This window comes from Pseudorasbora parva, chromosome 19, assembly GCF_024679245.1.
Source record: "Pseudorasbora parva isolate DD20220531a chromosome 19, ASM2467924v1, whole genome shotgun sequence".
In the NCBI taxonomy this organism is placed as follows: domain Eukaryota; kingdom Metazoa; phylum Chordata; class Actinopteri; order Cypriniformes; family Gobionidae; genus Pseudorasbora; species Pseudorasbora parva.
The window spans coordinates 40,357,344-40,370,741 of record NC_090190.1 but is presented as its reverse complement, the minus strand read 5'-3'; the positions used below and the strand labels follow the sequence as shown (position 1 = coordinate 40,370,741).

The window sequence follows — 13,398 nt, the reverse complement described above, 5'->3', positions numbered from 1 at the left end:
GGTGATACAATTTACCTTTATCCTTAACAATCGCAAATTTAAAAAAAATCAAACGCGCAAATCTTTTTTGTTTTGTTTTCCCTGGTGTAAAAATGCATTTTCGGTGATCTGATAAAAAATGGTCAGCGCTACATACAGGTAGAAACAGAGTCCAAAATGTTTTGTGATTGAAACTACATATGGAGGTTGTCAAAAGAGCATGTGACCACATTGCATCTGCAGTGGAAATGAGCTTTATGAGCTTTAAATGCATCTTATGCTCTGCTTTTTTTTGGTAATGTCTGTGATTGTCTTATTATGATACATTTTATAATTTATTGTCATATTGTTTATGTTATGGATCAACGGGGGGGGGGGATCCTCTTGAGGACAAATAAAGCAAACTAACTAAAAAGGGCCTTAAACATAATTCTAGGGAGAAATAAAATTGAAAATTAATTTATTCTTGCTTTGAAATAAGTTTACATATGTTACAATGTTACATAAATGTTACAAACATTAAAGGAATACTTCACCGCTTTTTCATATTAAACTATGTTATTCCCTTAACTAAGCCGAGTTGATACATCCCTCTCTCGTCTCTTTTGTTTGGTTCCATAGTGAATGAACTGGGCTTAGTGGGCTAAGCTAAATGCTATAAGATCATCACCGCGGGTCAGAGAGATTAAGAGCACACACTAAGACGAGAGAGGTGTGTGTCAACTCACTTTAGTTAAGGGAATAACATAGTTTAATATGGAAAAGCGGTGAAGTATCCGTTTAAGATTAACTTTTTTATTGCACATGTGATTAATGTACCTGAGGTTTAAAATTCAAACATGATCTCTATTACACTGACTGCAACCAACTAAAATGTATCTATTTATCATCATGAAATAACAGAAAATATCATTCATCTACCCGTAGATCAGTAAAATTACTATGAACAGAATTAAACCCACATTAAACACATACATAAGTAACCATTAAACTTTTACAAAGTGGTTGTCCGAAACGGAGCAAAGTTTGCAAAAATAAAATTGACAATGTGAAAGCTATGAGGCCCATGGTGGTCTGAGTTCATTTGCAATATAACTGTGGTGGAATTCACGTCAATGTGCAAGCAACTCGTTTAGAAAGTGAAGTAACCTGCACATATATTTTATCCAAAGATGACATTATTAGTTTCAGGAAACCAGGCCAATGCTCTGGGGATAAGGTGGCAGGAAAAAAAATCACACTCAGATTTGAAGTACAGCTAATCTGCCCAGTATGAAAACCACCTAATTAAGTTTTAATTGAAATATATTTAAAATTATCACTACTCACAGAAATGTCTTCAGTTCATATTGTGGGTTATCCTTCAGATCAGAGAGGAGACTCACTCCTGAGTCCCCTAGTTTATTTCCAGTCAGATCCAGTTCTCTCAGGTGTGAGGGGTTTGATCTCAGAGCTGAAGCCAGTGCAGCACAACCTTCATCTGTGACACAACAATCCCTCAACCTGTAGAGAACAATAACACTCTTCAGTCTCTCAGTTCAGGAACTACAGCTCAGATAAACAGGAACTTTACAATCAGAAAATACTTAATCCACAGCATGATTAACAGATCCAGGCTAAGCCAAAGTCAAACCAAGCTGCTGATCAACTGTTGGGAAATTTTGGGCTGTTTTTTGAGCGTCGGTCAGTTTATTTTGCTCTAGTCAGAAGCAGGTTTTTTTTTGCCCAATTCGGCATGTTAAAGAGTTAGTGTAGCAAGGTGGTCAAGCAAGAGTTGTGGGAGGAGCAAGTGAGACTGGTGTTACAATATATTCGGTTTCTAAAATATTTGGTTCCAATGGGTGGAGCTTATATGTATATTTATGAGAGGCAACCAATACAGGCGAGTGGAACAGAAATTATTAGCGTCTATTAGATCTCGTTTTGTTTTATGGATTATTTCAAACAGGTAATAACGTTGAACGAAGTTAATCGTAAACTACACCTATGACAACTGGACACTTACAATAAAGGTATATTTCACCAAATGTCTCCCAGATTAGTTGTTGTTGAACTTCTAGCAAAAATGTGAATGAATGAGATTAAGCTTTTTAAATATGATTGCAGGTTTAAAGAAATATTTACAAATATATTCTTGCGTTCCCTTTCGAAAGGGAACTCGCGCTGCGTCAGCTGACGCTACGGGGAACGCCTTCAGCGTGACAGGTGTCTGAAATCGCTATCAAATCACAATCCTACTGACCGTCGGCAGCTGGTGATGTCATCACCGTGCGACCAGGAAGTATAAAAAGGCACCGTGCCAACATGACAACATCCTTTCGTCTTCAGGGACTGTTTTGTCTGGTTCGCTAGAAAGTCTTTCTAAAATGAAATGAAGTGCACACGTAAATCCAAGGGAGCGTACAGGAAGTGCGCTGATCCGTGTCCCAGGTTTCTCACGCCTAGGGACACGCACACCCTTTGTGTGCTCTGCCTGGGGGAAGAGCACGCGCGGAAGGTTCTCGAGGGGGCTTCCTGCGCAAACTGCGAGCGTTTTCCGACTGAGGACGCTCCGCTCTCGCTTGGCCTTCTTCTCGAGGGAAGAAGAGCCAGCATTTGGGAGCGGTCCCGCTCATGCCAAGGCTGAGCGGCGCCGTTTGTCCTGGGGCCGCCGTTTGTGCAGGCGGACGGAGGAGGAGTCGGATGGAGACTCCTCCTCTTTGTTAGCCCGTGCTTTTCCAGTCGATCAGAGGATGGCTGTGGATGAGGAAAATAAGGCTGAGGCCAAATCCTCCCAGCCATCCTGCCCCGTGTATGGGGAGCTGCTGGATGTGATGGCATAGCCGCCCAGCTCCGGGCGGCCATCGACACTAAGAGCTCCAGCCCTGCCATCGAAACCATTAAAGACGACTTCACGTCTTAATGGCAGGGCATACACATCGGCGGGTCAGGAGGCCTTGCACACAATGGCTGTGTTGCAGGCTTATCAAGCTGGCCTGCCGAGGGACCTCGATCGGGGGGAGGGCCTACCCCCTGATGCGATGGCTGAGTGGAGCACCACGGATCTCTCTCTCCGGGCGGCCAAACACATAGCAGTCGCCATGGTCGCCATAGCAGTCGCTGTGGTCACCACGGAGAGGCATCGGTGGCTAAACTTGGTGGACATCGGGGTGAAAGAAAAGGCTTTTCTCCTCGATGCCCCGGTCTTGCCCTTTGGGCTTTTCGGCACCTCCGTCGAGGTGGTGGTGGGAAAGTTCAGAGAGGCGAGGGCGCGCTCAGCGGCGTATAGAACGTGTATTCCGCTGAGGTCTGGGGCGGCGCCCAGGCAGGAGGGTGTCCCTGGCCCTTCGAGATCCGAGGATCATCAAAAAAAAAAAAATGGGCCAACGCAGTAGCGTGGCCTCTCGTGCGCCCCCTCCGTGGAGGAGTAGCACGTGGAAGAGGCGGGACACCCGCAACAGGAGGAGGGACATCGGGGAGAAGAACCGCTTCCAGCGCCGGAAGCGAGGTGGTGAGTCTCCGCCCCCAAGGGCGCGGAAGTGATGTTGTGTCCCCTCCTTTGTTTTTCTGTTGTTTTTCTTTTTTTTTCTCCCCGGGGCACGCTTTACACCAGGCCGCGCGGGCTGATGATGAGCGGAGGTGAGACTCTGACGAAAGCCTGCCAGGCCGGTGTGTGCTCTGCCCGCACACAGTGCATCGTCTCTGGGAAAAGCGGGATTTCGCGGCCGCCTCCTCGGCCTTACATGTAAGAATAAAGCGCCCCGCCCTCAGGTTAGTGCGCCGAAGCATGCATGTTACATGAAGCGATGAGGCACTGAAGACAGCGGGTGAGTCCCCTTTTAGGGCAAACATTCTTCTTTTCAATGGCGTATTTTTGGACTCTAAGCTTCCCTGAGGGATATTTTGTCTACAAAAGATGAAGAAAAGTGTAACAGTTGGAGAAGTGGGCCTGTAGTTCCCCGGTAAAGGTGGCTAGAACGATGTTTGTATAAACACAGTGTGTTTATGTAGGCTGTATGTTTGCTAGTGTAGCAACAGTTGTTTATAAGGCTGTTTTCTCTTCTGGATATGTGTTATATGAGCAGTAGAGGCCACCGCACATGCCGCGGGCATGTAGCGCCGATATAAACTGATGTATGTTCTCCTGGCGAACTTTTTAGCTGTAGCCACCTCTGGGTAGCGTTGGCACCTCTGCTAGTGAAATATCTAGATTAATATGTGAGGTCAGGCTAGCGCATGAACTACAGAAAGGTCTGTCCCAGTCCTTTTTAGGGCCGTTGTTTGTGGGATTATCAGGCCGATGCTAGTGCATCAGGTTGGCCTAGGCTGTTGATGGGATGACGGTGGCGTCTCGCGGTGGCATATCGCCCTGGCAGTTGCCCCGGGCTCCTGACGGTATCCCCGCAGGAGCTTTGTATCCCTACCCGGCCTCCCCGTAGTAGGGTCGTCCGGCCAATGCCCACCCCCCTTCTGCATTTGGGGGTTGTTATTAATGCAAAAAGGTGTATAGCAGAATGAATCGCGACTCAGCCAGTGGTCGTGGGGACGGGGTAGGCGTCTCTTCGCGGTGCGCAGTCAGACTGGTTTTGCTAGCCCCGCCCCCCAGATCTAGTGCGGCCGCCACTTCTGGGCGGCCCCCCGGCTTGGTTCAGGAAATGGCCGGTTGTGTGTGTTCAATATCTTTCACTTTTTGCTCTGTGTCTTCTGCTTCACCTTTTAGGCTCGGGTCAAGCTGTACTTGCCAACCATCTGAAAGCATCGGTTGGTAGGATGCTCCCCTGGAGTCGAAACACTGTCACAGCTGACGCCCTTGCGCGGACGGCGGACCGCTGGACGACCAGACGGCCGCCCTGGAGGCAGGTGGCGTAAGTTGTACTCCCCTCGCTTTAGAGGGTTCAAGGCGTTTTATGCTGAGTGCACTGCTGTGGGCATTGTGTTTTAGGTCCACGCTGGTAGGTGCTGCCTGAGAGACTGCGCCGTCGCAGAAGGCTGCTATGGGCCGCTGGGGCTGACCGACTATAGAAGGTTGGCTGGCGGGAGACGCCAGCCGAGGCAGTCCGGGCAGTTAACTCTGGGTCAGGTGGTAGGCCTCAGTAGGCCTCCCTGCGGGTGAGTTCCAACGATGTCGGCTGCAGCAGAAGCCTCGTCATAAGTAGGCCCCTAACGGCCTCCCTGGGGATGAGTCCCCAGGTAGTGACTGGATACCCAGTCCTCATCAGCCAGCAGACAGCCATTGTCAGCCCGACTTTAAGGGCTCGCTGAGTTTCACCCTGAGGGGGTGACCTAGGGTTCCGACCATTGGTTGACAGGATCTAGGCCGCTTTAGGCCTCCTGTAGGGTGAGCCCCGGTTCCCAGGTCTTGCAACAGTGTGCGTGGGTGTTAGCCAGGCGGCTAGCATGGTCTGCTATCAGGGACGGGCCGCTTCAGGCCGTCCTATGGTCGTTTCTCGGCCCTGCGGGGTTTCCGGTGGGATTTGCCATCGGATAAGCACCGTCTGTCACCAATCTAATAGGGAACTGCCATTCGGCAATAGGCCTCTCCAGGCCGCCCTAAAAGGACCGGACTGTACGTGGCATCAAACAGGCCTCCCTGGAGGCGAGCCCCGGGAACACAACAGCTCCCGACAGTTTGCACGTTGGCTGGCAGGAAGTAGGCCGCTCTAGGCCGCCTGAGGGTGAGCCCCCGAGCTGGGACGCTCGGTAGGCCAGTGTATTATGCTGTCAGGCCTTTTTGGGCCTTTTTTGGGAAGGATTCCCGGACCAGGTCTCGTGACAAGCTAGCTATTAGCATGGGTGGCTTCTGGCGTTATAGCCTCATGAGCCCCCTGAGGAACCAGTAGAGCCACCTGCCTGCAGGCCGCCTGAGGGTGAGCCCCGAGCTGGGACGCTCGCTAGGCCAGTGTATTATGCTGTCAGGCCTTTTTGGACCTTTTTGGGAAAGGATTCCCAGACCAAAGGTCTCGGTGACAAGCTAGCCATTAGCATGGGTGGCTTCTGGCGTTATAACCTCATGAGCCCCCTGAGGAACCAGTAAAGCCACCTTCCTGCGGCTCTTAACAGCTAACAGCGAACACTAACGGTGCCGGGTGGAGGCTCCTCATTGCCTCCCTGGAGGGGAAACGGTTCCCTGGAGCGGGAACATATAACTGGCTTTGGGCTGACAGCTAGCGGTATAACTTAAGGGCGGGCTCATGCCCTAGCACAACGAGACTCCGTTTCTGCTGCGCAGTCCCTTCAGGACAGGGACTGGCTAGCCTACAGCATGGGTTACCTACCAAGCTGGCTTTAGAGCTCCCCTCATTGAGGGTCGTCTGCGAGCTTACGGCCGCTTGAGTCTGATCAGACGGGCAGGCCCCCCTCGGGGCCTCCCAGGTAGATCAGTCCATAGGCCTTTTTTAGGCCTCCTGAGCACCCCTGTAATAAATGTGTTCAGCAGAAGAGACTCCCCTCGATGGCAAGGGTAAGAAGCACTAAGCTGAGTACTGCTCTCCAGGATTCCCGTCTCCGAGTTCCGGTCTGAGGAGGACATTGCCAGTTTGCAGTCCCTCAGTCTGGATGCTCATGAGTAAGAGCAATGTCTGGAGGCTCTGTTTTGACAGACAGGGTTGGCCAAGCTGGGGTGTCCCACAGAAGTGATGCCAGGTGAGGCCTCCCTGGTGGTATTCGGTGAAGGTTTTTCCCGAATTAGTGACAGCTGGTGGCGCCCTCGGGTCCCCTAGCCACATTCCCTTAAGGGACTCTTTCCTTCGAAAGTAGTAGGTCCCAGGCCCTCGAGCAAGCCGAGAGTAGGAAACCTCAGTTAAAACTTGTTTAGGTTCTCTCTTGGGCATATAGCTTGGGCTATGACCGTAGGGAATGATGTCACTGGCAGCCTGTGTGGCTAGAGGGGGAGTGGTTCAGACTTTCTGCGAACACTCGTCCAGGCAGTTCTCACTGCCAGTAAGGGGCGTGCACTCCCCTCAGCATGGCGGCGTGGGTATATCGTTCCCCGTAGCATCAGCTGACGCAGCGGCAGTTCCCTTTCGAAAGGGAACGTCCCCGGTTACGAATGTAACCTTAGTTCCCTGAGAACAGGGAACGAGACGCTGCATCACATGGCCATGCTTCAAGGTGTGCCTGCCCACAGTCCCTTCAGACGAAGCGGATGTTGTCATGTTGGCACGGTGCCTTTTTATACTTCCTGGTCACACGGTGATTACATCACCAGCTGCCGACGGTCAGTAGGATTGTGATTTGATAGCGATTTCAGACACCTGTCACGCTGAAGGCGTTCCCCGTAGCGTCAGCTGACGCAGCGTCTCGTTCCCTGTTCTCAGGGAACTAAGGTTACAGGTTAAGGTTAAGGTTAAGGGGACGTTTTTATTCTGTCTCCCAAAGTTGCCTGCATATTACAAAAATTATAAAATAGCCTTTAAATGATAGGCTGATAGCTCAAGAACACACAAGAACTTAGAGATGCAAGCTTTGAATGTTGCTCTACTTAAATTAAAATAATTTTCATACACAACCCTTATACTTTATTAAAGGTTATGAAACGTTAAGCTTTAGTTGCATTAACGGTTGTATTGTGTTGCAATGATTTAGAATGTTGGTCAAATTTAGTGATAATAATGACTATTTATCATAAAAATTAGGCTACATTTTATCAGGTTAGTAATGTTTTAATTCATATGTAATCTTTTTGTAAACAAGGGAACACAAAAACACACTGGTATATACACGTGTATATGGTTAGGCCTATTTCCTCCAAAAATGAATGAAATGTATAGTTAAAAAATACATAGGCCTATTAGAATAATAGTAAATATTTCATTAGTCTTGCTGTAGTAATTGGTCCTTGATCCCATGTTTTTCACTTTTCAAACATTCTCCTTTTTACAGATGAATATAAATAATATAAACACCTGCTTTTATTCTAAGGTGTGCAGTTGTCAGAGTAGTTTAAGATTAACTTTGTTCAACGTTATTAACTGTTTGAAATAATCCATAATAAAAAAAACGCGATCTGAGGCTGATCATTTCTGTTCCACTCGCCTGTATTGGTCGCCCCGCCCAAGACATGATCTCATGATGATTCATTTATGCTCCACCCATTGGAACCAAATATTTCAGGAACCGAATATATTGTAACACCGGTAACGTTACGTGATTGAAGATGAGCGTCACCTGCGAGGCACACCAGTCTCGAGTCCTCTCACGAGAGAGCTCGGAGGCATTTAAGTGCTGTGTTCCAGTTCGTTTTTATTATGCCCTTCACTCGCTAACTTCCCTCAGTCTCGTTCACTCGGATGTGCGTCATTGCTTAAGTTAAATACTTATTTGCAGCTGTATCATACAAAGAAATAGGTAAAAAATCATATATTGTGATTTCTGGATTATTATTTTTTTTGATTATGTCTCTCAAAGTGGACATGTGGATTATGTCTCTCACAGTGGACCTACGATGAAAATTTCAGACCCCTCCATGGTTTCTAAGTGGGAAAACTTGAAAAATAGCAGTGTGTTCAAATACTTATTTTCCTTACTGTTGTTGTATTGGAGGTTTACACACAATGGCCCTCATTTATCAAAAGTGCGTACACCAAATTTCCAGCGTACACCTTGCGTACACCCAAACCCACGGTGACTTTGAGATTTATCAATATGGACGTTGGCGTACGGCACGCTCAAATCCTACGCCAGCTCAGGAGGTGGTGTACGCACGTTTGAGTTAGTGGAAAAATGCGCAGAAAACAATTCCTAACACCACAAAACGCACTGACAAGATATGCTATATGACCCACTGTTAAAAACCACAACAACAACATTCAGTGTTTATTTTTGTGCAACATGAACGTCAATGTTTAATTTGTGTGACTTTACCAAAGTGTTTGATTTGTAGGCATATGTATTCCTCCAGTCGCGAGCCTGCATGTGCGCTTTATCTGACGTTTCAGGCCCGCCTGGCCCGGCAGCTGCGCACGGACTGGGGCTACAATGATTCAGACTGACAAAATAATAAAAATGACCTTCTTCTTTTAAATAATAATAAAATCAATAAAAACGACATTCTTCTTCTGAATAACAAGCGTCATTAAGAATAATAATCATAATAATAATAATAAGAATCTTACAAATTGTCATGTAATTATTAATGTGAATGAATGGTAGTACTCCACATCACATCATCATCACTATTGTACACCCCAATACATGTGCCGTGATACGAAATTAAATGCTAATTGTTTCAAAACGTGCTGTAAAATAATGCATTGTGATGGTAATTTATCATCCAAACATCTATTTAAACTGCTGGAGTGCACTTATCAACCTCCACACTATTAAGAGTACTCGTAATTTGGGTCCATATTTTGTTTTTGTAGGTGCCTTTAATCCCACTCTTTAAACTCCCAAATAAAACAATTTCGTTTTTTTTTTTTTCACTTCCCTGGTGATGGTCTCGATGGGCGCATCTCAATCATCTCTCTAGTTCAGTAGTCAGAGCACTGATCAGGGAGTCAGCCCATTGACTTATGTCCTAATCAGTGCCCTGACTAGTGGAGTAGTGAGATGATTGAGCGCGCCCGATCTCCACGTCGGAGAAGTTTCGCTTCTTTGCCGTCTTCTGTTTGTCCATGACGTAAAATGAGGGCGTGGGAGAGGCGGAGACTTGAATATTTAGGGGCGTGTTATTCTAATGACGATCGTTTTCAGCCGCCGCATTTATCAAGGGCAAGTATTGCGTACACCTGAATTGCAGAGGTGCGCACAGTTTCATAAATCAGGCGGTGAGAGGAGTGTAAGCATAATCTTACGCCAACATATACACCAGATTCTACGCAAGATTGATAAATGAGGGCCATTGTGCAGTTAATCTTCGTCGTGCATTCATTTGAGTGATGACGGAAAATATGTGAGTGGCCTGATGCAGCGCAAAATATGCAGATAATTTGATCAATAATTCAAGAAACTTTAATTGATACTGTCTCATAACAAATATACTTTAAATTGAATTAAAAATGAAATTACGACATTGAAATAAAAATGTAAAGTGTGTACAAATATTATAAAAATGTGAATATAAATCCTTGGGAATCATGTTCATCAAAACAGTGCACATTTAGTTTATCTATCTTTTATGTTGGTTTAGCCGTTTGTTTGTTTCCTTAGTAAGGTCCAGAAATTTGTGGGGGTTTTTTGTTTTTGTTTTTTCTTTTACAGTTTTTTGCCAGGTGTCTTTTTTAATTATATGATGTCATTACGTTGTCTTGACGCCAGCCAAGGGGGTAATCTAGCACTCGGACAGTGTTCCACCCATAGGGGTGGCCATTGATAACCAAGCCATCACCTGCTGTTAGCATCCGTTATCCCATTGACTCCCATTCATTTTTTAGTCACTTTGACAATTAATAACTTTACATCTAAGGTGTTTAAAGACTCCATTTGTCCATTGTTTATTTCTAAAGAAACACGACAATGCATAAAAGGCTCCGTTACCTTGTATCTTACACTAACGCCCCGCAGAAGCTGTTTTTGTAAAAATAGGCTAACGATTGTGTCATAACCAACGCGACTCTGTTGCACAGTAGAGAAATTACTGTATAGATAGGAGGAGATGCTCAGAAGCAATCTTTTACTGTCTATGAGGCAGTCGGGGGGACGTGGAGACATAAAGTCCGATAAAGTCAAGGGGCAAGAATGTGGAGAAGCCCATAGTGGGACAAAAGCAACGGGAAAAAACATTTATACAATGTGATTCAGATTTCACTTTCCACAACTACTAGAAGACTTAAAGCTGTCAGACAGGAGGCTCCCGTCACATCTACGTCCTCAAGCTCAGTCTGAGCCTGCGCAGTTCGCTCAGCCATCAGGAAGTGAGTGCTTCTAATTTACTTCATTTTCCGCCGTTGAAGTCTTTGGGATCGCTCTGTCCATTTCTTTTACTGTCTATGGTGCCAGCCAATTGCTGGATTACTGATCGTGGTTTCGAGTTTTGATGCATTAGCCCTCTTTAGTGAATGCAGGAACGCGCAGTAATCTCAGATAACTCAATCCAGATATTTTAATCCAATCCGCAAATTCGTTTGAAGAACCAAATTAGCCAGAGATCAGTTATCGTGATTAGAAGATCTGGGATCTATCAAATCATCTCAGATGTATAAAGCGAGGTATGAAGAAAGGGCCCCAGGTCCTCTCTCGGCCTTCACTGGTGTTGCTCGTCCTTATATGCCTCTGAGCTCCCTCGTGATAGGACTTGAGACCGGTGTGCAGTGGTGGAATGTAACGAAGTACAAATACTTTGTTACTTTACTTAAGTACATTTTTCACGTATCTGTACTTTACTTAAGTAGAATCAATAGTGCATACTTTTTACTTTTAGGCTACTTCGTTACATTTTGCAGCAAATATTTTACTTTCTACTCAACTCCTACATTTCGACAATATTCCGTTACATTTTCGTTACATGTTCTGATCAGTTTCAAGGATCAAGTTTTAGGTTTAGGTTTGTTCGGATAATTAATGGATAATAATATATAATGTATGAACTAACGGTTGCGCTGTTGACAATCGTGCAGCCTCTCGTGAAGGAATGGAAACAAACCAACGCCGCTCATACAGAGAAACTCTTACATACTGCAGTAAATATTCAAAATGTGAAGGTTTTTATATTTTATAATGTATAATACAGTTAAAAAAACATCACATGACATAACCAAGAGTGCTGTTTTCCTGAATACCATCACGACTGAAAATGTGACACTGACAGTTCCATAAATAGTTAATTAAAATTAGTCCATTTTAGATGCAATATAAACTGCTTTTGTTCAGCATTGTGATTTATTGAACAGAAATAACTGACACAGGAATAAACTTAAAGGTGAATCTTGACACGAACAGTAGTGGACAATGACATCAGACTTCCCTTGGTGAAGACAGGTGAAGATGGTGACCACGAGGATGACGATGGGGATGACGAGGACGAAGACAAGGATGAAGAGGAGGAGGAAGACAGGCAGGTATACTTCAGGTAAGTAGAGGGTAACAAAGGTCTAGATCGGTTCAAGACCAGACAAAGACTGTGGGGATGAGGAACGCTTTATGTGGGGGACTGGTGATGGTGCATAGGTGTACGGGATACCGGTGATTGGGGATGAGTGGGAGTGGCGAGAGTGTCTGTGTCAGAGGGTGATAGTTGTGCAGTTGTGTGCAGTTGTGAATAGCATTATTCTAATTTAATTTATTGATCAAATTTAAAAATATAAAGGAAAGCTGAAGCATATTCTGTATTTAAGATTAATCCTCATAAATATGAAGACTTAAATACATCAAAGCTGATGAAAAGTTGCTTCTGAATATTGATATTTAACTCTGCAGATCACCCTGATATTGTGAGTCAGAATGTAAACTGGGCAACAGATGATAAGCACAATTAGCCTACATTAACATAAAACTAACTTATTTAAAACGCCACAGCCCATACTGTTTACTACTTTGTAATTATGAGAATATAGACAATAAGATAATAAATTGTTATACAAGTACTTTTACTTTAAATACTTAAAGTACATTTAAAATCAAGTACTTTTTTACTTTTACTTAAGTAGGGTTGTTGTTGTAGTACTTCTACTTTTTCTAAAGTAAATATGGCTCTGGTTATTTGTACTTTTACTTAAGTACTGAGATTCAGTACTTCCTCCACTACTGCCGGTGTGTCTAGCACTTCAATCACGTAACGTTACCGTCTCTTAATAGGAATCACTTAATAGGAAAGTTTGAATCAAGCTACACAAGCTGGTTGCAGCCATTAAGAAAGTTGGAAGGATCTAGATGTAGCAGCTACTTTTATTTTAAACAAAGAAACAAAACACTCAGAACTCTAGAACTAGAAGGACCGTGAACAGAACAACCAACGTAATCTTGATGAGGACAGACAACAAACTAAAGGGCTTAAATACAAAAGTAAATTAATTAACGAAGTGAACATCAGGTGCAAAAGATAATCAAGCAATGAGTAACTGAAAACTAGCTCACAGAACAAGGACATGAAATAACCATCCAAAACTTAAACACAGATAATCCCTGACAGGTATAGTCTATCTCCACTTTCCACATCAGTATGCAGATGATGCACAGCTCTGTTTTACAGTTGAGACATAAGCCCTATTCGGACAGTAATTGTTTCTTGTGGGGTCGTAAGGTATTTTCATCATTTACAGGGGCTAGTCTGATTTTATTGCTGTCCGAATCCAGAATGTCAGTGTTTTTCTCCCACCACCCATGTAAAAATCCCCGGCCGAATTAACGTCTTGGTTACGTATGTAACCCTCGTTCCCTGCAGGAGGGAATGGAGACGCCACGTTGGAGTACCGAGGAATAGGAATCTCGCTAGCGAGAGCCAATCTAATTCAAGTGTAACTAAACAAGCCAATGCACATTGGCATGCAATGATTGCACCAGCTG

General features: G+C 44.9%; 1 protein-coding gene across 1 annotated transcript in view; it reads right to left on the bottom strand.

Moving 5' to 3' along the window:
* The window catches only part of LOC137047416 (NACHT, LRR and PYD domains-containing protein 3-like), a 62,481-nt gene that overhangs the window by 4,601 nt on the left and 44,482 nt on the right, over positions 1-13,398 (bottom strand). The window contains exon 10 of the mRNA XM_067425047.1: positions 1,309-1,482. Coding sequence (XP_067281148.1) covers positions 1,309-1,482 — 174 coding nt within the window. The remainder of the gene's footprint in view (positions 1-1,308; positions 1,483-13,398) is intronic.